Here is a 24,622-nt window from a genome sequence, read left to right as displayed (position 1 = left end):
AAAGTTCATATTAATAACAAATTAGGAACTGGGTGGCAAAAACTGCAAATGATGATTTTTGTAAACAGAAACCAGAGCAGTTAATAAGAAAAAAATTAATGAAAAGTCAGAGATCACTAGCAATGAAATTAAATGCTGCAATTAACTAAATTATTACAGAACTACACTACAATAAACTATGTGTGTGTGTGTGTGTACAAATTTTGTGTACATTGAATGCTTCAATGTTACCAAAGGGAAGGCAATGCAATTATTATTTTCTTCATCTGCATGGAGTCAAGACTAATAGCAAGAGGTCAATGATAGCTAATAAAAAATCTACCATACCACTCCTTAAACTCATACTTTTTGCAATCTTACCACCCTCTCAGGCAATACATTGAATGTTTCTACCAATCTCTATGCAAAAAATTATTTCTTACCCTATTTTTTTAAACTCACTATTTCCTTTTGCAACCTCCATGCCAGGTTGCTTGTCCTTTCCCCTCATTTTACCATATGAAAAATCTCCTCAGTGTTAATCTGATAAACTCTTCAACAGCTGAAATGTTTCAATTATACCTGCCCCCCATTTGTCTTCTATCCACCAAACTCTGCAGTCTGAATACTCTTAGACTATTCTAATAATTAACAATGTAAAGTCTTGATATCATTTTTATTACCCATCACTGTATCCTCTCCAAGATTACTTCATCCATTTAAAATCCCAATGACCAGATGTAAGTACAGAAATCCAGATGTGATCTAATCAGAGCTTTATACAAAGGCACTACCACCATTTTATCTCTTGTAGTCAATGGTCTCTTCAATATTGCAGTTTTTCTCGGAAATATTGTCACAACCTTTGCAACATGTCCTCTAAACTTCAAATTTCTATCTACAACACCCCAAGATCCTTTCCTTCCTAAACTTATTCTTGTATAATGATCAAATATTAATAAGGAGATTACCACTTTTTTCTTTTTATCTTAGTCCTCTATTTCACACCAAAAGTAATGAAAGCATCCAATCTTACTGTGCAAGTCCTTCACCCATAGTCAATGTAGACTGTTGGAGCACTATGACAGTGACAGTCACAACATACTCTCTTTCCAGGTGTTTCTGTCTTGGGATCTCCTTAACAAGGTGGAGAACAAAGAATTAGTCCATTTTCTAATATTATCTATCCAGGTGATTCTAGGTCACCCCAGTGTTTTTTTTTTATTTTTTTTTTATTTTTTTTAAATGCCAGAAGCTAGAGCTATTTCAGGTAAACTATCTAATCTAGCCAATGTGATCCAGCCACCAGAGCTGTTTCTGACACATTTTACTGATGTTATTTTCTTGGGTTCTGGCAATGGAATGGATTTTCCTTCTAACCCCATCATTTGTTGCATGTGCCATGTATGGTATCTTCAAACGTTTTCTGTAGCACTTCATCTCTAAGGAAAATAGTCATATCTCATCTTCCTTCAGCAATGTCTAACTCTCACATCTATTAGTAATACAGAGTAAACAAAGGTATCGATGAGATATCATCACCATCAAATTCCTGATATATACCCTCAAGGGGTGTGTGCAGAATATGATAGTACTACATGAAAAATTTATATCATTGCTAACTTCCTATCTACAATTTTCCTCCAAATCAGTCTGTTACCTGTCAAGACTCCAATATTATCGGGTCTTATATTTCTGTCTTCTAAGGCACATTTTACTATATCAATCCACCTATACCTTGGTTTTCTTTTGTTTTTTTTTTCCTGCCAACCTGGTAGAGAACACTTGTTTTGCTAATCTTTCCTCAAGTTCTTTCCTAAAATCCTCGTTTTTAATATGATATTGCCATTGATGCCATCTGTTCATGCCAATAATCTTTCTCAGGACTCTCATATCTGCAGTCTCTTTGGTCAAGTGTTTTACTTCTAACCCAGCTCTCAGATCCATAAGTTAAAATTGATTCGAACACAGTCTTGTATACAGCTAATTTAGTGTTTTGGCTAATTTCTCTCTTATTCCATATAAATTTATTCAGTTGACTTCCTACCATACCAGCTTTGTTGATTCTGTTGTCTATTTCCATATTTAATTTACCATCTTCACTAAAATTCGTGCCTAAGTAGCTGAAATGTTTTACTTGTTCTATAGGCTCTTCATTCACAATGCAGTTGATATTTTTAATGCTTCTGCCTATTTTCATTGTCTTTGTCTTGTTATTGCTGACCTTCATACCATATCTATTACAACAGCTATTCAATTTAGTCAGAGAAACTTGTAGTGGATTTATTTAGAAGTATAAAATCATCCGCATAAAACAAAGAGCTGACATTAACATCTCCAATTTTGATATCATGTTTAATACCACTTTCCTTCATAATGTGATCCATATAGATAATGAATAACAGAGGGGATAATGTACATCCTTGTCTGACACAAGATTTAATATTAAACCATCTTCCTGTACTTCCTTCAATTCTAACTGCTGACTTACAACTCAAATCAAGACTAAGTATTGCTTGATATAATACCCCATTAACACCATATAACTGTAGTGTTTTGAATAGCTTCTCTCTTGGCACCTTGTCATATGCCTTTTCCAGATATATAAAACTTAAATACAGATCTTTTTTATATTCCCATGATTTCTCAACTATCTGTCGTAAAGTGAAAATCTGATCCTGACAGCCTCTATTTGGCCTAAATCCAGTTTGTTTTTCACCAAGTTTCTCTTCCACAATCCTTCTCAACCATTTCTCAACTATACTTGCATATATCTTACCAGGAACACTCGGTAATGAAATCTCTGTAATTCTCACATTCAGTTTTATTTTCCTTTTTATATATGGGTAGTATGAGAGCTCTACTCCAATCATCTGGAATTCATCTCTCTGTTGTCCAATCCTTCTGAACTATGCAGTGCAGCCACTGTAAGACTTTTATACCTCCATACTTCAGCATGTCAGGTCAAATATCATCTACTGCTGTTGCCTTTCCACATTTCAAGCTTTTGATGGCATTTTCTACTTCAAGTATGGATATGTATTACTGACTGCATGCCCAAGCAGTGTTTTTTTTTTTTTTTTTTTTTTTTTTTTTTTTTTTTTTTTAACAGTGTGCTGTCATCCCTGCTTGTTTCATTTAGCAATTTTTCGAGGTAATTATTCCATACTTCAAGGATATCTTTTTCTCCAGTTTTCATGATCTATCAGCACTCTATCCTCCATTTCTGAGCTTCTTCAACAACCTCAAGAATATCTTGCCACCTTCTTGATATTTATTTTCTATGTTCTTACCAAAGTCCTCCCATGACTTTTGTTTAGCTTTCTTACATTTGTTTCTGTATTCTCTAAGAGAAAAAGCTGACTTATTTGCCAGGAACTTTTGATATGCTTTCTTCTTTTCCTTCCCTGCCTCTTTAATTTTCTGTGTCCATCATGGAGTTCTGATTTTTCTATCCCTGCTGACAACCTCACCACATGCCTCTCTGGCTGAATCAGTCAGTGTGTTCTTCAGGGCTGCCACTGAATCTCCAAGCTTTGGTTCCTGTTCTCAAACTCTTTCATTTTTTCTTGAATAATATTTGTGTATTTTAGTCTACAGTTTACATCTCAGAGCTGCTCAACTTTTATTCACTTTAACACTTTCTTACATGTTCTTCTTTTCAATATGAAATTTAATTTTATCCTGCTCAAGACTAAATGGTGACCACTTCCAATTTCAAATCCTCTGTACACTCTGGTATCCCGCACCAGGGAGAAAACATTACTATCAACAATAACATAGTCAATGAGACTTTTCTTATTCCTTGCCTCTTCTCTCCATGTAAATTTGTGCACATTTTTATTTTGGAACATTGTGTTAGTAATAACCAAACCATGTCCTGAGCAGAAATCCAACAGGTATTTGCCATTATTATTAGCTTTGCTCTTTTCTCCAAATTTTCCCAAAATATTTTTGTATGTCTGACTATAACTTCTTACTCTTCTATTTTGATCCCCAACAAGAACCAACTTTTCCTTTTTCACTGTGTCAGTTGCTTTCTCTAAAGCCTCAAAAAATTCCTCCACTTCTACCTTAGTAGAACCTTCTGTGGGACCATAGCCAAAAATAAGTCTAATTGTCCAGTTCCCCATTCTCATATCTGCCCACATCACTCTATTTGAAATTGCCTGTCATTCAAGAAGATAAGCCTTGTATTTAGTGTTGAATACTATGGCTACTCCTTCTTTTCCTTGATTGTCATTGCCTGAATATAACATTTTGTATTTATTGCTCAGAAAGATCTCACCAGTTTTTGCCTTTTTGGTTTCAGTTACACCTATTATGTTGATCTGGTACTTATCCAGTTCCTCAGCTAGCTCCATTTCTTTGCCATTCATGCTTCTTATGTTGATAGTACCGATCTTGAACTCTGTTGAAGTCGAGTTGGGGAAGAGTTTTAGGATTTGTTTGAGTAACTGACTTTTCACAGTTTGTCCTAGTTCCCCAGCGAAAACAATGGAGGCCTTGTTTAACCGGGCAATGCCCTAGCTGGTATGAAATTTTGTCAAATCGATGACATAGTCTTGTAGTTAACTGTACTTTATTATTATTAACATTTAGCCTCCATGGAGGCAAAGACTCATCGTGGAAGGTACACACTACTGCACAGAATGCTCATCCAATTATGCCTTAAACTGATTCAATATGTCTATACCCACAACATACTCAGGCAATGCATTCCACTCACCAACCACCCTTCATGAAAAGAACCTACTCTTCCCTCCTCTGTTAACACCCTCAGTTATACAGTTTCCAGTGATGGCCCCTTGTTCTACTCCCCTCTGCCATTCTATGAAAACTTTCTACCATGTCGATCCGATAACAACCCCTCACTAGCTTATATGTCTCAATCATATTCCCCTCCCTCTTTCTCCTATTCACGAGGCTTTGCAACTTACATTCTCTCAATCTGTCCTCATACTCCACATTCCAAAGTCCACTGACTTCCTTTGTGAATCTTCTCTGGACTGTTTCCAACATATCCTCATCACCATGAAAACTCTGTGACCAAATCTGTGCACAATAATCCATATGAGGCCTGATCAAGGCCTTATATAATAGAATCATAACCTCTATTTTTGCATGTCATGGTCCTCTGCACCATTGCCATTATCAGATGTGATGTCTTCACAACTTGTACAATATGGAACCTGATTTTCAGGTCTTTGTCCACCATAACTCCTTGATCTCTCATCTCCTCTACTTCCATTATTAAAGTTTCCCCACCAAGTGTATACTTTCAATCCCATCATTGCTTACCAAATCTCAAACCTTACACTTTGCAACACTGAACTCACAGTTCCACTTACCTATCCAATCATGCAATCTATTCAAGTCCTCTTGTAAGGCAATAAGACCTGCTTGACTCTTCATTGCTCTTTCCAGTTTTGCATCATCTGCAAACCTGAATATCACCAGTTAAACTCAACCCAATATCATTAACATACAAAGTGAACAACAATGGCCCCAAAACCGACTCCTGTGGCACACCGCTAGTTACCTTTCTCTTTCGGGATACTGCACCCCAACATACAACGTTCTGATATCTATCCGACAGCCAGTCACTGATCCAACTGAGAAGTCTGTTATCCAATCCCATCTGTTTCAATTTATTTAAGAGCTTATCGTGTGGCAGTCTATCAAAAGCCTTTGCAAAATCTAAGTACACCACTGTATATGCATCTCCCCTGTCCAAGTATTTGCCACTTTATTATAGTACATAAGTAAATTAGTGAAATATGATCTCCCCTTACCAAAACCATACTGATAACTACAGAGAATATTGCTGTTATTAACCTATTTCTGTATCCTACTTCTCACCAATCTCTCCAGGGCCTTCACTACAACTCCAGATATACAGACTGGCCTATAATTTGAAGCTACAGCCTTATCACCACCTTTTATGTAATGGAACAATTTTACCCTCCTTCCACTCCCTTGGAACTTGTGCTGTTGTAAGACGTTTATTAAAACAGGTATGCCAATGCTACTGCCAATTCCCTGGAACATTCCCTTAAGATGATTGGTGATATGTCATTAAATCCTATCGCCTTATTGACATCAAGTTTATTTATTTCCTCAAATACCTCCTGCTTACTCACAATTAAACCATCCTCTCGTATGTCATCTACACTTAAGTTCCTCATGATTCCACCCTGATCAGGATGAAATACCCTTATAAATTAATCACTGAATACCTCAACAATGTCTTCTGCAGCAGTTACCATTCTATCACTTTCATTCCTTAACTCCATCTTACCATAATCATTCTTCCTTCTATTTGCCACATATCTAAAAAACTCTTTAGGATTTTTCTTTGCCAATTTCTGCTCATACTCTATTTTTGTTTTCCTTACTAACTGAGTCACTCTCCTGGCTTGTTCTTTATTCTCTTCATGTGACTGATTATTACCATTATTCATCTTCTACTTTCTCCAAAGTACTTTCTTTTTCCAGATTTCATGCTTAAGCTCCACATTCATCCATTTTACACCTAATTTATTGTCCTTGCCAAGCGACTGTAACCTCTGAGGGTATTAGTTGCTTTAGCAATGCATGCTTCAATATGTTTAGACTGACTATGTCTGTGTTATAAGCATCCCAAGTAGGTGAATCTTTCTGCTTATTCCAATTTTTCATCATTAACTGAAATTTTCATAGGCTTATTGCCTGAAGACATTGTATTTGATCTGTGAATGCTGATCCTTAATCCATAATTACTAATTATGGATTGAAGTATTACTACTTAATATGTGGTAAGAAGCAGTAAGGAGATATTGCTTTTTTTTTTCCACAGCTAACTTCTACAAATCATAACAATAAAGTAAAGAAGCAAGAGTTTCAAAAGGTACCTGTGCAGAAGTGAGAACTGACAAGACTGAGGTATTAGAGTATTTCATGATGAAAGACAGGTATGCAAATACATTCAGATCATGCCTCCATGTATTTCCAAACTACCACTACACCCTGTGAAAGTCATAATAGCTAAAAAAGTACAATTATGTAATAATAATTTAAAATGTCAGTATTATTACATGTTAGTTATAATTAACATAGTAATAGTTATATATTAATATGCAAGTACTGTAATTAATATGTAAATTATTCACTATGTGGCAAGCAGAAAGAAGAATGATTATGGCAAGATGATAATGAATGAAAGTGAAATGGATGATAGATGATATATCAGTAACTGCTGAAGAGGATATAGTCAAGGTATTCAGTGAGCAGTTCAACATCCTCAGTGTGAAATAAGGAGCTCAAGTGTAGAGAATGAAATGACGGAAGAGTTACTGGTTAATGAGCAAGATGTACATGAGGAGTTAAGTAAACTACTGTAGATGTTAATAAGGTAGTTGGTCTTAATGATATATCACCATGTGTCTTAAGGGAATGTTCCAGGCAGTTAGCATCAGTTTGGCTACCTGTTTAACAAGAGCTGCAACAGCACAAGTCCTAAACGAGTGGAAGGAAGGTAAAATTGTTTCTTTTCACAAAGGTGGTGATAAGGGTAAGGCTACAAATTAAGTACTGGACAAGGGAGATGCATATATGGTGATTTACCTAGATTGTACAAAGGTTTTTCATAGATTGCCACACCAAGTTGGTAACTAAACTGGAGCAGATCGATTTGGATGAAGATTAGCGAGTTGAAGAGGTAACTGATTCTCAAATAGGTATCAGCAAGTTGTGTATGGGGGGGGGGGGGGACAGTATCCCTTAAGAGGAAAGTCACTAGTGATGTGCCCCAGGGTTATGTTCTAGGACCATTGCTATTTAATTTGTATATTAATGATACTGGGACAGGTTTAACTGGTGAAACACATATATTTGAAGATGATACAAAACTGGAGAGAGCGTGATCAGGAATCGAGCAGATGTTGTGGCTTTACAGGAGGACTTGAATAGACTGTAAGAGTGGGCAGCAGTATGGAACTCTCAATTCAATGTTGCAAAGTGTCCTAAAATCTAGTAGGCAACAATAGGGTGAAAAGTATATACTGGGTGAGGAAATTTTGGAGGAACTTGAGAAGACAGGAGACCTTGGAGTGGTGGTGGGTGAACATCTTAGGTTCAGAGGTCACACTGTGCAAGTTGTAAAGTCATTACATCAAATTATGGCAATGATGCAGAGGACCTTAATGTGCAGAACTAAAGAGATTCTGGTTCCATTTTATAAGGCCTTGGTCAGATAAGCGTGCATAGATTTGGTCCCATGGTTTTCATGGTGATGAGAATATATTGGAGAGGGTTCAGAGAAGGCCCTAAGGTCATAACTAATCTTTGGGATGTATGGGATATGAGGACAGATTGAGGGAATGCAGTCTACAAAGCATTGTGAACAGGAGGAAGAGATGGGATATGATCGAGACATTTAAATTGGTAAAAGGTTGTTACAAGGTTAATGTGGAAGAAATTTTTTATAGAATGGAAGAAGGAGGTAGAACAAAAGCACAACTCTGGAAGTTGTATAAGGGGGGAGTGGGGGGGGGGTTCATTACACATAGAATGGTTGGAATGCATTCCCAAAATTGTGGTGAATGCAGATACGGTGAATGAGTTCAAAGCATGGTTTGACGAGCTTTGCATGTAACAGTGTGTGTACCTCCCACAATGAGTCTTTTGATGCCATGGAGGTATGGTGTTAATAATGACAACAATTCATGTTAAAATATTCTGCACACCCACAAAAAAGTAAACATATCTGTAAAAAACCTGTGTGATGGAATTTTTCTGATTACTGATTTGAATTCAGCACCATGAAAAAAATTAAAATCACATAAATTAATTTTAGTTAAATGGAGGAAACCTGTATATGTAAGAGTATATGCTTTAGAAAAATGCATGCACTTTTTTTAAATTTAATCTTTCAAACTAAAACTGAATAATTATTAATACAGGCATCTCCAAGCAGTCCGAAGAGTCATCTTGGGAGGTCCAAGCTGACTATTATTCACACAATGTCTATTATATTTCTCCTCAGACTCATTAACAAAGCAACATGAACATACTTCACTGTGCTCTTTCTCTCTCTCTCCTCCCAAGCAAAAAATTACTTCTCATGCTCTCACTACCCACATATTTACACAACATCCAGGAGTGACCCTTCTCTATTCTCTTCATGTTTAGTTGAAACCAATGAACTATGCTTTCTGATCATATTTCTCCTTATTTCCTCCATATCTAATATTAATTTGTTTCTTTTGAATGATGTACATTTAACTTGAATCCGTTGAGTCACATTAACATTGATTCAATGTTAATTTGACCTTTTGTATGGAGTCTGCTACTTCCTTCAAACATCCCTTAACCATTTTCATAACATTACTAAAATCCTCCATCACAGTTTCTCATGCTGCAGCTCTTCTCTCAGCTGCTTCCTAAGTTTGTCATAATCACTGGGTGAATAATTCTACATAAAGCTCTAAACATGTAAAATTTACAGTGAAGAGAGTGATTATCAAGTGTTCCTCCAATTGATAACATCGACTAGAGAATGACAATGGCTACCCTGGTTATGGACAAATCTCATGCAACCACCAGCTCCAGCACTCTCAAACCTCTCCATCACAAGCTCTCTTAATTAATTCTAGCAGCTACATAAATTCCTTCAGCTCCTGTTTCTTTTCCTCCTTAACACCTTACGTTCTCATAACTGAAGTCTTTCATAATAATTACTCATGCTATGCTCATAAGCTAACTTGGCAATGTAATCATCTGCATCTCCATTTGCACCTCCTGGACTATAGTAGCAACTAATTATATATACCGACGCGGTAAGTTTTTATCTTATACCAGATAGTCTCAAATGTACCTCACTCAATTCTACCATTGCACTTAATCACTACACTTGCTGGTTGCATTTCTATTAGCATCGGCAATGCCCCCATCCTTTTTTCTCTATCCTCCCAGAAAATACAATACCACTCGCATTCTCTCACTATATTCAGCATCTCTTAACCAAATCTCCCCAGTGCTATAATTCTGGCCAAATCGAACTACCCAATGCCAAATTCTTCCCGCTTATTCTCCCTTAATCACTTCTGATGATTCTGGATAATTAGTATACATGAACTATATATATATATATATATATATATATATATATATATATATATATATGTGCATCCTCAAGGGCTCACTCTAGTGAGTACGGGCATGGTGAACCTGAGGCACCTGAAGCTGGACCACGCCTTACTTCATGTAATATACACCTGTTATATTATCTGTAGACTGGTCCCTACTCATCTTTCCCTCTGTATTTCTTTTCACCTTGCTCCTTTCCCCCCAATGCTATTAGAGTATTCGAGGGCTAAGGGTGATTCTGTCCTATTCACCTATTTTTTTTTTATCTCATGCACCTGCCCACCCCCAGTTAAAAATGGTGAAGACAAATCAGAACTCTATACTGCATCGGTCGTCGCGTGGGTTACCAAGGACTGCACTGGATGTTAGGCTTCCTGGACAGCCAGTGACAAATGGGCTACAGGAGCAAGATCCACAGAACTTGAAAGTATTTACTAGGAAAAAGTGGAGCATGGCTGAAAACAGACAAGTCATGCAGTGCTTCTACAGTTCAAATCAGTCAGTTAGGGGATTTCAGAAACGAATGTTCCAACTTTGGCTTGAACGACACCCAAATTCTGAAATTTCATTCGAAAGGCTGATGAAGCAACGCAGCTTCATTATCAAATGCAAGGTATTTATTCAACTTGAGCTGGAAGCACTGAAACCGCAAGCTATAAAAGGAGACCATACTGACCCTGAAGTGACCAAGAATATGAATGAAGCAGAACCAGATTCCAACATATAGAATGCTGAAAATTTTGAAAATATACAAATAGTTGAAAGGAAACTATCAGATAAGGAACAAGAACTTGCATGAAAAATTATCGAGCAAATGAACAGCAACCAGGAACGAGTTAGGCTTCCTGGTATTGAGACAAGTACCTCAACAAAAACTGAAGGAACTCCTACAAGAGGCCAATAAAGCTGCAAGGGATATTCCTACTGGAACTATTGAGCAAACGAATCAACTTATGTACTCAATAGCCTACGTCATAACATCTGAATTAGGATATAAGATTAGTGAACCCAAAAGCAGTACGGCTCAGGAACCAAAATGGAAGCATCGACTGGAGAATAAAATTCTTAAACTCAGAGCAGACGTGAGCAATTTGAAAAACCTTAAGGAAAAGAAGCTGAAAAACACAAAAATCCGAAATAACCTCATAAAGAGATATAATACTGGAACACGACCTATTGATGAAGTATTAGAGGAAGTGAAGCAAAAAATAGTAGCAGTTGCAGCTAAAATAAGAAGATACAGTGCACGCATTGAACAGTACAAGCAAAATTCAATGTTTCAAGCAAATCAGCACCAGTTTTACAAGAAAACTGATTGCTGCAGGAATGATAACCTTAAAGAAAATACAAATATAAATACTAGAGACAAAGAAAATACAATAAAGTTTTGGAAAAACCTATGGGACAACCCTAAGAGGCACAATAACAAGGCAAAATGGGTTGAACAAATTATGAACGAATCTCAAGAACGAAAAATGGACCAACTGAAATGGTTCAAAAGCAAGCTAAAAAAATAAAAAATTGGTCAACACCTGGGAAGGATGAATTACATGGCTACTGGTTGAAATATCTAACAGGCTTACATGAAAGACTTGCTAAGCAATTTTATGATGTTTTAGAAGGAAAAAGCAAAGAAGAGTGGCTCACAGCAGGGAAAACGTTTTTGATCATAGAGGATAAAGAAAAAGGTCCAAACCCAGAAAACTTCCGACCAATAACCTGCCTGCCAACAACTTTTAAGCTACTCACAGGCATACTAGCTAATAAAATATACAGCTATCTTAAAGCAAATTCTCTTCTCCCAATTGAACAAAAAGGTAACAGCAAAAATTCAAGAGGCACAAAAGACCAATTGCTGATTGATAAAATGATTCTTAAAAATTGCAAACGTAGTAAAACCAACCTTCATATGGTTTGGATAGATTATAAAAAGCGTTTGATTCGGTGCCTCATAGTTGGATTTTAAAATGCACAGAGCTATTCTGTATTAGTGAAAACGTGCAAAAATTTTTGCAATCCAGCATGAAAAACTGGAAAACAACGTTGGTTATAAATAGAGAAGAAATTGGAGAGGTAAACATAAAAAGGGACATCTTTCAAGGAGACTCATTATCTCCTCAATTGTTTATACTGTCATTGATCCCCTTAACTAGAATTTTAAATAAAAGTGCTCATGGTTATCAAACTGAGCAAAAGAGTGCAAAGATATCTCACCTTTTATACATGGACGATCTGAAGTTGTATGCAAAATCAAAGAATGAACTTGGATCGTTGCTAAACACTGTGCACATATCCAGTCAAGATAAATCAATGGATTTTGGCTTAGACAAATGTGCAATTGCTGGAATAACAAGAGGAAAGTTTGAAGATATGAACGAAATCGAGCTGCTCAATGGTGAAATAATCAAAGCAATAAAATTTGAAGACAGCTATAAATATTTGGGAATTTTAGAAGCATCACAAATTCTGCACAATAAGATCAAAGAAAGAACTAGAGCAGAATACATAAGACGATTAAGAAAACTCCTTAAGTCAATGCTTAATGCTGGAAATTTGATAAAAGCAATTAATACCTGGGCAGTTGCTAAACACTGTGCACATATTCAGTCAAGATATTTCAGTGGATTTTGGCTTAGACAAATGCGCAATTGCTAGAATAACAAGAGGAAAGTTTTTAGATCTGAACGAAATCGAGCTGCTCAATGGCGAAAAAAATCAAAAATCTTCTAAAATTTCCAAATATTTGGAAATTTTAGAAGCATCAGAAATTCTGCACAAGAAAATCAAAGAAAAAACTAGGGCAAAAAACATAACAAATTTAAGAAAACTCCTTAAGTGAATGCTTAATGCTGGAAATTTGATAAAAGCAATCAACACCTGGGCCATACCCTTTCTGAGATATTCAGCAGGCATTATTGAATGGATCCAGCTAGAGATGGAAGATTTAGATCGAAAAACTCAAAAATTAATGACAATGCACCATGCCCTCAATCCTCACAGTGACATTGATAGGCTATATCTATCACGCAAAAAAGGAGGTAGAGGATTATTACAAGTGAAGCAAGTTATTGAAGAAGAAAAACTAAATTTAAATGATTATCTGCAGCAAACAACAGAAAAATTTCTAATTGAGGTAAGGAAAGAGAGTTTATTTAAACCCATGGAGACAAAATTTGAATACAAAACCAACCAAGTAAAAGTGAGAACTGAAAGATGGAAAAATAAGGCATTGCATGGAAAATACATAGAGGACAGCGCTGACAGCAACTTGACCTGGCAATAGTTGAGAAATGGAGAACTAAAGAAAGAAACAGAATCGGTAATTTTTGCAGCACAAGAACAGGCCATTAAAACCAATGTTATGAAGGCAAAAATACAAAAAATTCAAGAAGACAGTAAATGTAGATTGTGCAAAGAAAAGGAAGAAATGGTAGACCACATTATAAGTGGATGCAGCAAAATCACACAAATTGAGTACCGTAAAAGGCATGATAACATAACTAAGATAATCCACTGGCATTTATGTAAAAAGTATGGGTATGAAGTATCTAAAGACTATTGGAAGCATAAAGTTCACCAGAAAGTGGTTGAGAATGAAAAAGCTAAAATACTCTGGGATAGAGAATGGAAAGAGGTATAATGTATGGTGACTCAATGATCCGTGGTGTTCAAGATAGGATGCGTGAGGAGCGTTTTCCAGGAGGAACAATAGAAAGGGTGGCTATGGCAATTAAGAGAGGTGAAAGGGTGGATGAGATGATTGTGATGGTAGGAACAAATGACTTGAGTGGTAATGTGAGTCGGGCAGCGAGAGATATGAGATTTTTGCTTGAGGCTATACGGAAGAAGACAGAGAGAGGAAAAATAGTGTGCGTGTTGCCTAGGTATGATAATGATGAGCTGAGCAGAAGAGCAGTGATATTGAATGGTATAATAGTGAGACTGTGTGACAAGAGAGGACTGGTATATGTGGATGTTTGGAGTGCGTTTGAGGAAAGAGAGGAATTGTATGCGAGAGACCGCTTACGTTTGAATGAGGAAGGATGTAGGCATCTGGAGAGACTGCTGTTCTGAACGAGTCAGTGTGTCCCAGGGAGGATAATAGCAGGGGTGGCCTCTTGTGGGAACGGATACTTGGGAGAAGGGAGACGATGTCAGGTAACACTGAGCCCAGTGGAGTCTAGAAGGGATAATGCTGGCATAGAAACAATGGCATTTATATGCTTTATACTAATACAAGGAGTATCCGGAATAAGGGAGAGGAATTGGTGGCGAAGATAGCATCAGCCTGGCCAAAATTATTGGGATCACTGAGACGTGGTTGACAGAAGGGGATATAATAACAGGAATAGAAGTCACTGGGTATACCATTTTTCATCAGGATAGGAGGGGAAAGCATGATGGTGGGGTACTGCTTATGATAAGTGATGACCTATGTCCTCTAAGAGTGGAGGCTTTGGAAGGAAGTGAGACAAATGATTTTGAGCATATGGTGTGAGGTAGAGGTAGGCAAGACAGGATATTTAGTGGGGGTGTTGCTACAGACCCAGGAGCACAGAGGATGGGGACCAGAAGATGTTTAGACAGCTAAGTTTGGCAAGTGCAAGAAGAATGATTGTTATGGGCATTTTTAACTACAGTAGTATAAATTGGAGAGAGGAAGATGCATGTAGCAAAGCAATAGGGGAATGGAATTTCTGAAATTCTTGAGGGGTAAATGTCTTAGGCAACATGTAACAGAGGGAACAAGAGGTTCAAGAGTTTTGGATTTGGTTATAGCATCAGAAGAGTTGATAATAACTGAGATGACATCTCTCCCACCAGTTGGAGAGAGTGACCATATGTTTTTGACTTGGAAAATAAATAGACATGCAGGAGTATCAAAGAGACGGGAACTTATGTGGAATTATAATGCAGGTGATTATAATAGTCTTAGACGTCAACTTCGGGAAGTTTCATGGAGGGAGGAATTGGAAGGCCAGGATATCATTAGTGCGTGGGAAATTGTGAAAGAATATTTGTTAGCAGCAATGGTAAGTTGTATACCACAAGTGAAGAAGAGGACACAATTTGGAGTAAAGTGGATGACAAACAATATTAAACAGGAATTGCATGTGAAAAAGAGGCTATGGAAGAGATATAAGGAGACAGGTGAAGAGAAGATGCATGAAGAATATAAGACACAGGCCAGAAGATTGACTAGTGTGGTAAGGAAAGTGAAACTGGAATTTGAGAGGAGATTGGCCCTAAGATCCAAAGAAAATCCTAGGGAATTTTTTAGCTATGTGGCCAGTAGGTGGAGAAATGACTGTGGAAGAATGATATTGTGGGATAAAAATGGGAATAGAGTGACTGATGCAGCGGACATAGCAGAATTGTTCAATGAACACTTTATTGGAGTATTTCATCCTAGAGGAGTCAGTTTTAATGCTAGAGGGATAGGGCTGGTTCGAGGTTTAGAAGTACAGGAGGAGAGTGTGTTTCAGTTACTGAGTACTCTGGATGTCAGTAAAGCTTTGGGACTGGATGGTATTTCACCACGAGTTTTGAGAGAATGTGCTAGGGAACTGACAGTACCTTTAACCTGGCTTTTCAATGAAAGTCTGGCTTCGGCAAAGGTGCACAGGGAATGGAAGGAAGGTAAGATAGTGTCATTGCATAAGGGTGGTAACAGACTGGAAGTGTCTAATTATAGGCCAGTGTGTGTGTCATCAGTAGTTAAGATCTTGGAGAAAGTAGTGAGGGACCGTATACAGCATTGGGCAGATGAGGGTAATGTTATCTGTGAGAGTCAACATGGATTTGTGAAAGGCGCTCTTGTTTTAGCAATATGCTAGCCTTTTATAATAAAGTTACAAGAACATTAGATGAGGGAAAGGCATATACTGCAATTTTCTTAGACTTAGCAAAGGCCACATGATAAGCTGATATTTAAGTTGCAGCACATGGGTCTGGATGTCAGATTGGTCAACTGGATTCAGGATTGGCTGTCTGATAGGTATCAGAGAGTTGTGTGTGGTGGAGCAGTTTCAAGGAGACAGAGGGTTACAAGTGGGGTCCCACAGGGACCAGTACTAGGACCTATATTGTTTAACCTTTACATCAATGACATTGCCAGTGAATTGCAAGGGGATATTCAGTTGTTTGCAGATGATGTGAAGCTAGGAAGGATTATTAGTAATAGTGCAGATGTGGTAGCCCTGCAAGAGGATTTGAATAAGCTAGATAGATGGGCAAATGAATGGGGGTCAGTTTAATGCAGCAAAATGTAAGGTCTTGAGGTTTAGGAAACATCGATGGGATGCTGTATACTCTATGGGAGGAGTTATACTGGAGGAAGTAGGGGAGACAAGAGATCTGGGGTTGATGATTGATAGAAACCTGAAGTTTAGGGGACATATTGCAAAGGTGGTGAAGGTAACACAGAGGATTGCTGCAATTATGAGAAGGACACTGACCTGCAGAGATAAGAGGGTGATCATTCCGTTGTATAAGTCTCTGATCAGACCACACTTAGACTATTGTTCTCAGATTTGGTCCCCATGATTTGAAAGGGATAAATTAACTGTGGAAAGGATACAAAGAAGGATGACAAAGATGGTTTCAGGACTGTACAAGGATAGTCCTGAGGATCGGCTGAGGGAATGTGGACTGCAGAGTTTGGCGGATAGAAGAAGGAGAGGTGATATGATTGAGACTTTTAAAAACTGTTGAGAGATGGTTATAGGGTTGACACTGGGGAGTTCTTTCGCTTGGTTGAACAGCGGGAAGGAGTGATGACAAGAGGCCATCCCTGGAAGTTACGAAAGGAAACTGTGAGCAAGAGGGTGAGGAGTGGTTTCTTTGCGTAGAGGGTGATTGAGCTGTGGAATGCATTACCTGATGGAGTGGTGAGGGCGAGAACAGTCAATGAGTTTAAGGAGTGGTATGATAGACTTTATGTTCTTAGGAAGGACCTCCTACGATGAGTCTTTTGACTCCATGGAGGCCTGAATAATAATAATTTCAAAATCCAGACTGACAAAAGCTTGGAATGTAATGCATCCGATATTACAATGGTTGAAAAAAGTGAAAACAAGGGTGTTACATTTATCGAAATATCAGTACCAGGAGATAGTCGGATTGACAACAAAGAAAATGAAAAAATTACAAAATATCGCGATTTGCAAATCGAAGTTGAACAAATCTGGCAAAAGAAAATGAAAGTTGTTACCATAATAATAGGTGCTTTAGGCGCCATCCCTAAAACATTGAAAAAACATCTAGAAGCACTCGAGTTAGATGGATTAAAAATTGGGCAGCTGCAAAAGGCCGCTTTGTTCGGCATAGCTTTCATTTTCAGAAAGTATTTCCACAACTCATAGGCCCTTGGGTAGGGCTCGAATTAGTGGAATATAACCAGCCTTTTCTTCAGACTGAGGAAACAAATCAAGCTTTAATGAATATTATATATTATATAGACCATTCCTCCTACACTGCCTATTTGCTGACTGATTTTCAACTGAACCATCTCAATTTGCACCTATCATACTATGGCAACAGATTTACAATATTTATTGTTTGTTGCCTTTTAAATGATTCATACCTACCAAAATAACAACTCTTTCACTTTCCCTCTTGGCATAAAGATTAGTGATGCCAAGAAAACATGATTAGATCAAACTCCATCAATCACACCCCATGATCATATAATTACAATGTAATGCTGTCTTCTTACTTTCCCTCTTTCATAATGTATTTATATCTAAAATATTTTTGTTAAGAACATAAAACTAGGTATTTTAGGAACATTTTTGAAATGTATGCATTTTTATTGATACTAATAATAAATTTAGTTTGATCCTTTATCCAAGTGTGAGCAAAGAAAGTTTGTGCCTGAAAATATCTTCAGGACTGAAATTATTGATACTTTATATTATAAAAATTTATTGATACTGTACAGCCTTCAAAGAAGTCACAATAAGCATACCCATCTCAACTGAGTATCGCTAGTTAACTCTCTCCAGAAACTCCCAAAATTGTTGAAAATACCGTTAAGTTGTCTTCCCACAACTAATGGAGACAAAGTCTTCACAGCTTCCACAACTGAAAAATTCAGAACTACAATCAAAATACAAACATTATACAGAAAATAAAATATACTTTAATAAAATAAATAAACAATTAACTGATTTTAGTCCAAATAATGAATGAAACATGCCTGACTTGAAGCAAACTTCATTTAAACTTTATAAAATGTAAAAAATGCTCCCTACATTGATAGATTGAGAGCTTGTAGATTGCAGAGGTTGGTTGATAGGCAGAGAAGAGGGGATATGCTAGAAACATTTAAATTACTAAAAGGTTTTTATCAGATTGATGCAGGGGAAATGTTTCAACTGTGTGATAGTGATGAAAGAACAAGAGGTCATCCCTGGAAATTAAAGAAAAGTGTGGTTAACAAGGGTGTGAGAACGAGGTTTTTTGCCTGGAGGGTGGTGAATGAGTGGAATTCATTGCCTGACTTAGTTGTGAGTTCGTCAGTAAATGAATTCAAGAAGAGATATGATATTGTTTTGTTAGTTTAGGTCTCCCGCATTGGGTCTACTGACTCCATGGAGATACCCGTAATAATAATAATAATTCAAGTGATTTTATTTGATTTTTCCATAAATTACCAAACAGAAAAGACAGAGCAGTATTTAAGCGGTACAAAAGAGGACAATGAAGGCGAGATAACACCAACTTATGTATAATTGTATATTTTTACCTTTCAACTCAGAGATATAGCCAAACTTAAACTTTTAAAGCCCAAGTAGTAGTGTAAGAACACTGCAGCACTGGTGAAGTTGCCAGGGGTACCCATGTAAGAAGGATGCCAGTAATATGATATTTTATCAATTATTGAAACTGTCACTAAAAGAAGTCACACAGCTATGAACTTGCAAAGAGTGACAAAAACTTAGCCATGCTATTGACTTATGTTGGATTGTTTTCTCCTTAGCACACTGTCACAGAATCCATGTGATATATTACCACAGCCTTATTTCCTGTAAAATGACTGAATATCTGACGCACCTCTACTTACTGATTTGCAAACCATTATTTAATCTCTACATTATATCACTCAAAACAGGCCACACTGAAGATCAAACTACCAGGACAACACAGTTACTCAAAATGTTGATTATTAGTAGTAGTAACATAAGATCATGGAGTCAAAGATTAATTGTGGGAGGCACAAACTGTTGCACATAAAGCCCATTGCACCATGCTTCAAACTCATTCAATGTAACTGCATTCACACAATATCAGGAATGCATACCTCTCACCAACAATTCTCCATGCAAAGAACCTGCTCCTTGTATCCCTGCTCACACCCTCCTTAAACAGCTTTCAGAGGCGTTCCCCTGTTCTACCTCCTTCTCCCATTCTATAAAAAATTTTTTCCACATTAACTCAGTAAAAACCCTTTACCAATTTAAATGTTTGAATCACATTCCCTCTCTTCCTTCTATTCACTTCTATTTTGCAAACTGCATTCCCTCAATCTGTCCTCATATCCCACAGTCCAAAGACCAGTTATGACATCAGTCAGTCTTCTCTGGACCCTCTCCAATATACATATCCTCATCACCATGCAAAACAGTGGACCAAATCTGTGCACACTAATCCATCCGAGGCCTTATAAAATGGAACCAGAATCTCTTTAGTTTTGCACATTACGGTCCTCCACATCATTGCCATAATTTGATGTGATGCCTACAACTTGCACAATATAGCCTCTGAACTTCAGATCCTCATCCACCAATACTCCAATGTCGCTTGTCTTCTCAGCTTCCTCCAAAATTTCCTCGCCAAGTGTATACTTTGCATCCTATTACTGCATATCAAATTTCAGGACCATACACTTTGCAACATTGAAGTGACAGTTTCCATACTATTGTCCAATCATACAACTTATTCAAGTCCTCCTGTAAGGTCACAACATCTGCTTAATTTCTCATTACTCTCCAGTTTTGAATCATGCAAATAATTTTATATCACCAGTTAAACTCATCCCAATATCATTAATATTGCTATTTTCTGCTTGTACTACAAATCTGCTGGCCTGCTCTTTATATGCTTCAGCAACTGATTATTAGAAGATCAAACTACCTAATTAGTCTTTGACTCTGTGGAGATCTGGTGTTACTACTACTACTAATAATAATCAAGATTTTGAGTGACTGTGTTGTCATGGTAACTTGATCTTCAGTGTGGCCTGTTTTGAGAGAGATAATATAGAGATTCATCTTGTGCTGCTTCCAAAGTGCCTCCTTCCAGATTTCATTATTCATCCATTTCACATCTACCTCATTTAGCCTTCTAACCTTCAGAATACATTCAGACATTGATGCTGTTAAGATTTCTTTGTTAGTTCCCAATCAGCATTTATTCTCTTTCTGCTCAACTTCTCATTTCATGCTATAGCTCCAAGCTGCCTCCTAAGCTTGTCATAATCACCAACATTATGCTTCTACATATATCCTTTCCTCACAGAAGTCTTCATGTGGCTAGCCACAGCCCATGTGATCATTTTCACCAACTGGAGGAAAGTGCGAAACTTCACTCACAATGACATTCTGTGATGAAATGATCAGATCTAAAACTCTTGATCCTCATGTGCTCTCCTTTATTTATTGCCTAAGATAGTTGTCTCTCAAGAACACTAGAAATTCATTTTCCTTATTCCCAAAGGCTATCCTTCCTTCCGATCTATACTTCCATAATTAAAATCACCCTTCCCTTGTTCACCAACTCAAGTTCTTTATACATTGCTTCATCACCTCCCTCGACACTCCCTGGTCTATAGCAATATCCCACTAAATGTCTCTTCCTGTCAACCTCCACCTCACTTCCTCGAAACCATTTCTGCTATTTCCCTCTTTCACGCCTACCTTATGCAGACATAATTCAACTGCTATCATCAGCAGCCACCAACACACACACACACACACACACCTCCCTTCTTGTCCTTTCTATCCTCACGAAAAACAACTGTAACCTTCCATTTCTATTCTCTATCACAAGATCATCTTCAGTCAACCATTCACTAATTGCAAAAAAATTTTGGGTGAATAAACTCAATCAGTGAAACAATTATATCCCTCTTATTTCTGATACTCCAGGCATTTGTAAATAAAAATAACAGTTCACTTTAAAGTATACAACCAGTCTACCCAAGTCACTAGTTGGTTGTAATTTCCTCACCACACCTGCCCTTGTGGGTCGCTAAGGGTCAATGCCAAATAACTGGGAGGAGACCTCCACATCACCTTTCAGGAATGTGGAGAACTGACTGGTGCTTCTGACTTAATGCCCAATCCTCACCTTCATGTAGTTTGTCCTGTCAGTAGGTATCTACTGGGTTCTGAACAAGCGAGGATGGGCTGGCAATTTGGGACTTAGCCAACCAAATTGTACTCTCTACTGGACTTAAACCAGAAACGCATATGATGGTACAACATGATGAGATTTTATGCCAGCTGGGGCATCGCCCAGTTAAACAAGGCACCAACTGTTTTTGTTAGGGAACCAGGGTAAACAATGAAAAGTCAGCTAGTGGAACACGCTCCAACTCAACATCTAGAAAAAGAATAAACCCAACATCAAGAACTAAAGATAGGATTCATCAATATAAGGAGTACTAATGGAAAGGAAATCAAACTTGCAGAAATATTGAAAGAGTACCACATGGATATAATTGGCATCACTGAGACACAGACAAAAACAGATGATATCTTACTAAATAATAAGTATAGCATGTTATATTTAGGCAATAATGATCAAGGAAAGCAAGCAGAAGTGATGGCATTCAACATTAAACATGAAGATAAACTTCTTGATTGGAAGGCACTTTCAAGCAGAATTATGTGGGCAAAGTTCAAAATGGGGATATGGAGAATGAAAACATTTGTGCCTATGATCCCACAGGTTTCTCCAAGGAAGACGTGGAGAAATTTTTTGAGTCATTAGAACAGGCAGCTGACAAAGAAAATGGAAAAAGTGTTGAAAAAAATATTTCAACATAAAGATGTGCCCAAGTTCACATGGAGAGAAGACAAGAAATCAGAAAAGCCTCACTGACTACGTCATTGTTGATAGTGATATCTTCATGCTCATTCATGATACAAGAATGTACAGAGGATTTGAAATTCAAAGTGACCATTACTAAGCATGATATAAACAGAACATCACATTGAAAAGAACAGTATGTAAAAAAGTTTTAAAAATAATTAAAGTTGAGCAGCATTTACAAGTAAATTGTAGACTTAACTATACAAACAATATTGAAGAAAAAAAAGAAACAAACTGAAAACTAGAACCAAACTTTGGAGTCTCAGTGACAAACTCTGAAGAAAACTGATTGCTTCAACTAGGGAGATATCTGATAAAGTTGTCTGCATGGAGAGAAAAATAAGAACACTATGGTGGACACAAAAAAGTTAAAGAAGCAGTCCTGGAAAAGAAGAAAGCATACCAAAAGTTCCTAACAAATAAGTCAGCACATGCCCTAAAACAGTGTTTCTCAAAGTGTGGTACACGTACCCCCAGGGGTACGCAAAAGGTCTTCAGGGGGTACGTGGTAATTTTCAGCTATGCATCATTAACGCATGGAATCATTATATTTCTCAACAAATAGTGCAATTAGAGACAACTGGGATAAAAACATCACTAACTAATGATCATATCTTCCCTCCAGAAGAAACTGCTGTATAGACTCAAGCAAAACCATATGTTGCTGGTGCAACATATGGTTTTGCTTGGCACTACCCCATCGTTAACGTGTTAAAACTAAGAAATATATAGTGAATGTGTTTCAGATATTATGGAATTTGGGTGAAGAGAATTAGCATTTCAACTCAACTGTTGAAATGCTAATTTGTCTTTGGTTCATGCGATCTTTTGTTAATACCGCACCAATCATATGCACTTCTTCATAGCTGCTCTACTCAAGTCTTGTAAATTACTGGTAATTTTTGCTTGAAATAATGGGAAAGAAGATGAAGCTATTTGGGTAGATAACTTTAATGATGCACACAAGGAAACTGTTCTCGATGCCTAAAGTAGCAATAGCGAGTAGGAGCTTCTTGGTAAGTCACACCATTTGCAGTTTTTTTTCCTGAAAACTTTAGTTTCCGAAAATCCCTGCACATATCTTGCACCACGATTTTTTAGTTTTAATTTTGGAAAAAAAAGTGCGAGTTATATTCGAGTAAATATGGTAATTTTTTTAGCTTTCGAATTCTTAAGTATGGATCATTGGTTAAAGATCGGATTTATAAAACCCACAAAAGAGAGCAATATAGCAAATACAAGTAGCTGTAAGCAACAAGAAAATGTTGATATTGCATCTGGATCAAATGAAATTGATAAGGGTGGGTCGTCTAACATCTCTAGAGAACCAACTAGGAAGAAGATGAAAAATCTTCTTTAGTATGATATGAATTACTTGAAATGTGGATTTTCATGGATGGGAAGTGAAGAGGAACCTATTCCAAATTTTGTTCTATTAAAAATAAATCTTATTTTTTGTTTACATGAACATATAAATTCAAATAAAATAGACATTTACAATGAAATATGCATTATTTATTTATTATTTGATAAGGGGGTACTTGGTAATAATGAAAATTTAAGAAGGGGCACGTGGATAACTGAAGTTTGAGAAACACTGCCCTAAAAGAATACAAAGAAAAATGTAAGAGAGCTAAGCTGTGTGTAAAAATACGGAAGAAAATACGGAAGAAAAATGAACCATAAGGAAGGTGACAAAATGTTTTGGAGGCTATTGAAGAAGCTTAGAAATGGAGGAAAGAGTACTGTAAAAGGAATCAAAGATGATAAAGGTGACATGAAAACTGAAGATAAGGATATCCTAGATGTCTGGAGTAATTACTTTGAAAGACTATTAAATGAACCAAGCAGTCAGAATCATAATAGAAAATGTTCAAGAGGAATGCAAAGAGGAGTACATATCAATACTTGAGGTGGAAAAAAAAGGCCATCAAAAACTTGAAATGTGGAAAGGCAGCTGGAGTAGATGATATTTGATGAGAAATGCTAAAGTATAGAGGTATAAAAGTTTTGCAGTAGCTACACTGCATAATTCTTTTCAGAAGGTTGAGTTCCTGATCCTTTGAGTAGAGCTCTCATAGTACTCATCTATAAAAAAGGGAATAAAACTGAATGTGTGAATTACAGGGGAATTTCTCTACTAAGTGTTCCAGGTAAGATTTATGAAAGCATACTTGAAAAGAGGTTGAGAAAGATTGTGGAAGAGAGACTTGGAGAAGAGCCGAGGTTCAAGTCAAACAGAGGTTGTTGAGATCAGATTTTCACTTTAAGACAAATAGTTGAGAAATCATGGGAATATGACAAGGACCTGTACTTGAATTTTGCAGATCTGGAAAAGGCATATGGCAAGGTGCCCAGAGAAAAGTTTTTCAAAACACTACAATTATGTGGGGTGAATGGAACATTATACAGATCA

The 24,622-nt window shown here is 37.1% G+C and overlaps 1 protein-coding gene across 1 annotated transcript in view; it reads right to left on the bottom strand.

Annotated features, from left to right (window-relative positions):
• Positions 1 to 24,622, bottom strand: part of LOC150095329 (mitochondrial enolase superfamily member 1-like) — a 198,785-nt gene that overhangs the window by 131,852 nt on the left and 42,311 nt on the right. Inside the window, exon 3 of the mRNA XM_090409917.1 lies at positions 18,077 to 18,192. Coding sequence (XP_090266043.1) covers positions 18,077 to 18,192 — 116 coding nt within the window. The remainder of the gene's footprint in view (positions 1 to 18,076; positions 18,193 to 24,622) is intronic.

The sequence above is a fragment of the Typopeltis vanoorti genome, chromosome 20 (assembly GCF_054136105.1).
Source record: "Typopeltis vanoorti isolate ZY-2024b chromosome 20, IOZ_Tvanoo_1.0, whole genome shotgun sequence".
Taxonomy (NCBI): domain Eukaryota; kingdom Metazoa; phylum Arthropoda; class Arachnida; order Uropygi; family Thelyphonidae; genus Typopeltis; species Typopeltis vanoorti.
Note: the sequence above shows the minus strand (reverse complement) of the source record. Positions and strands in the feature narration are given on the sequence as shown.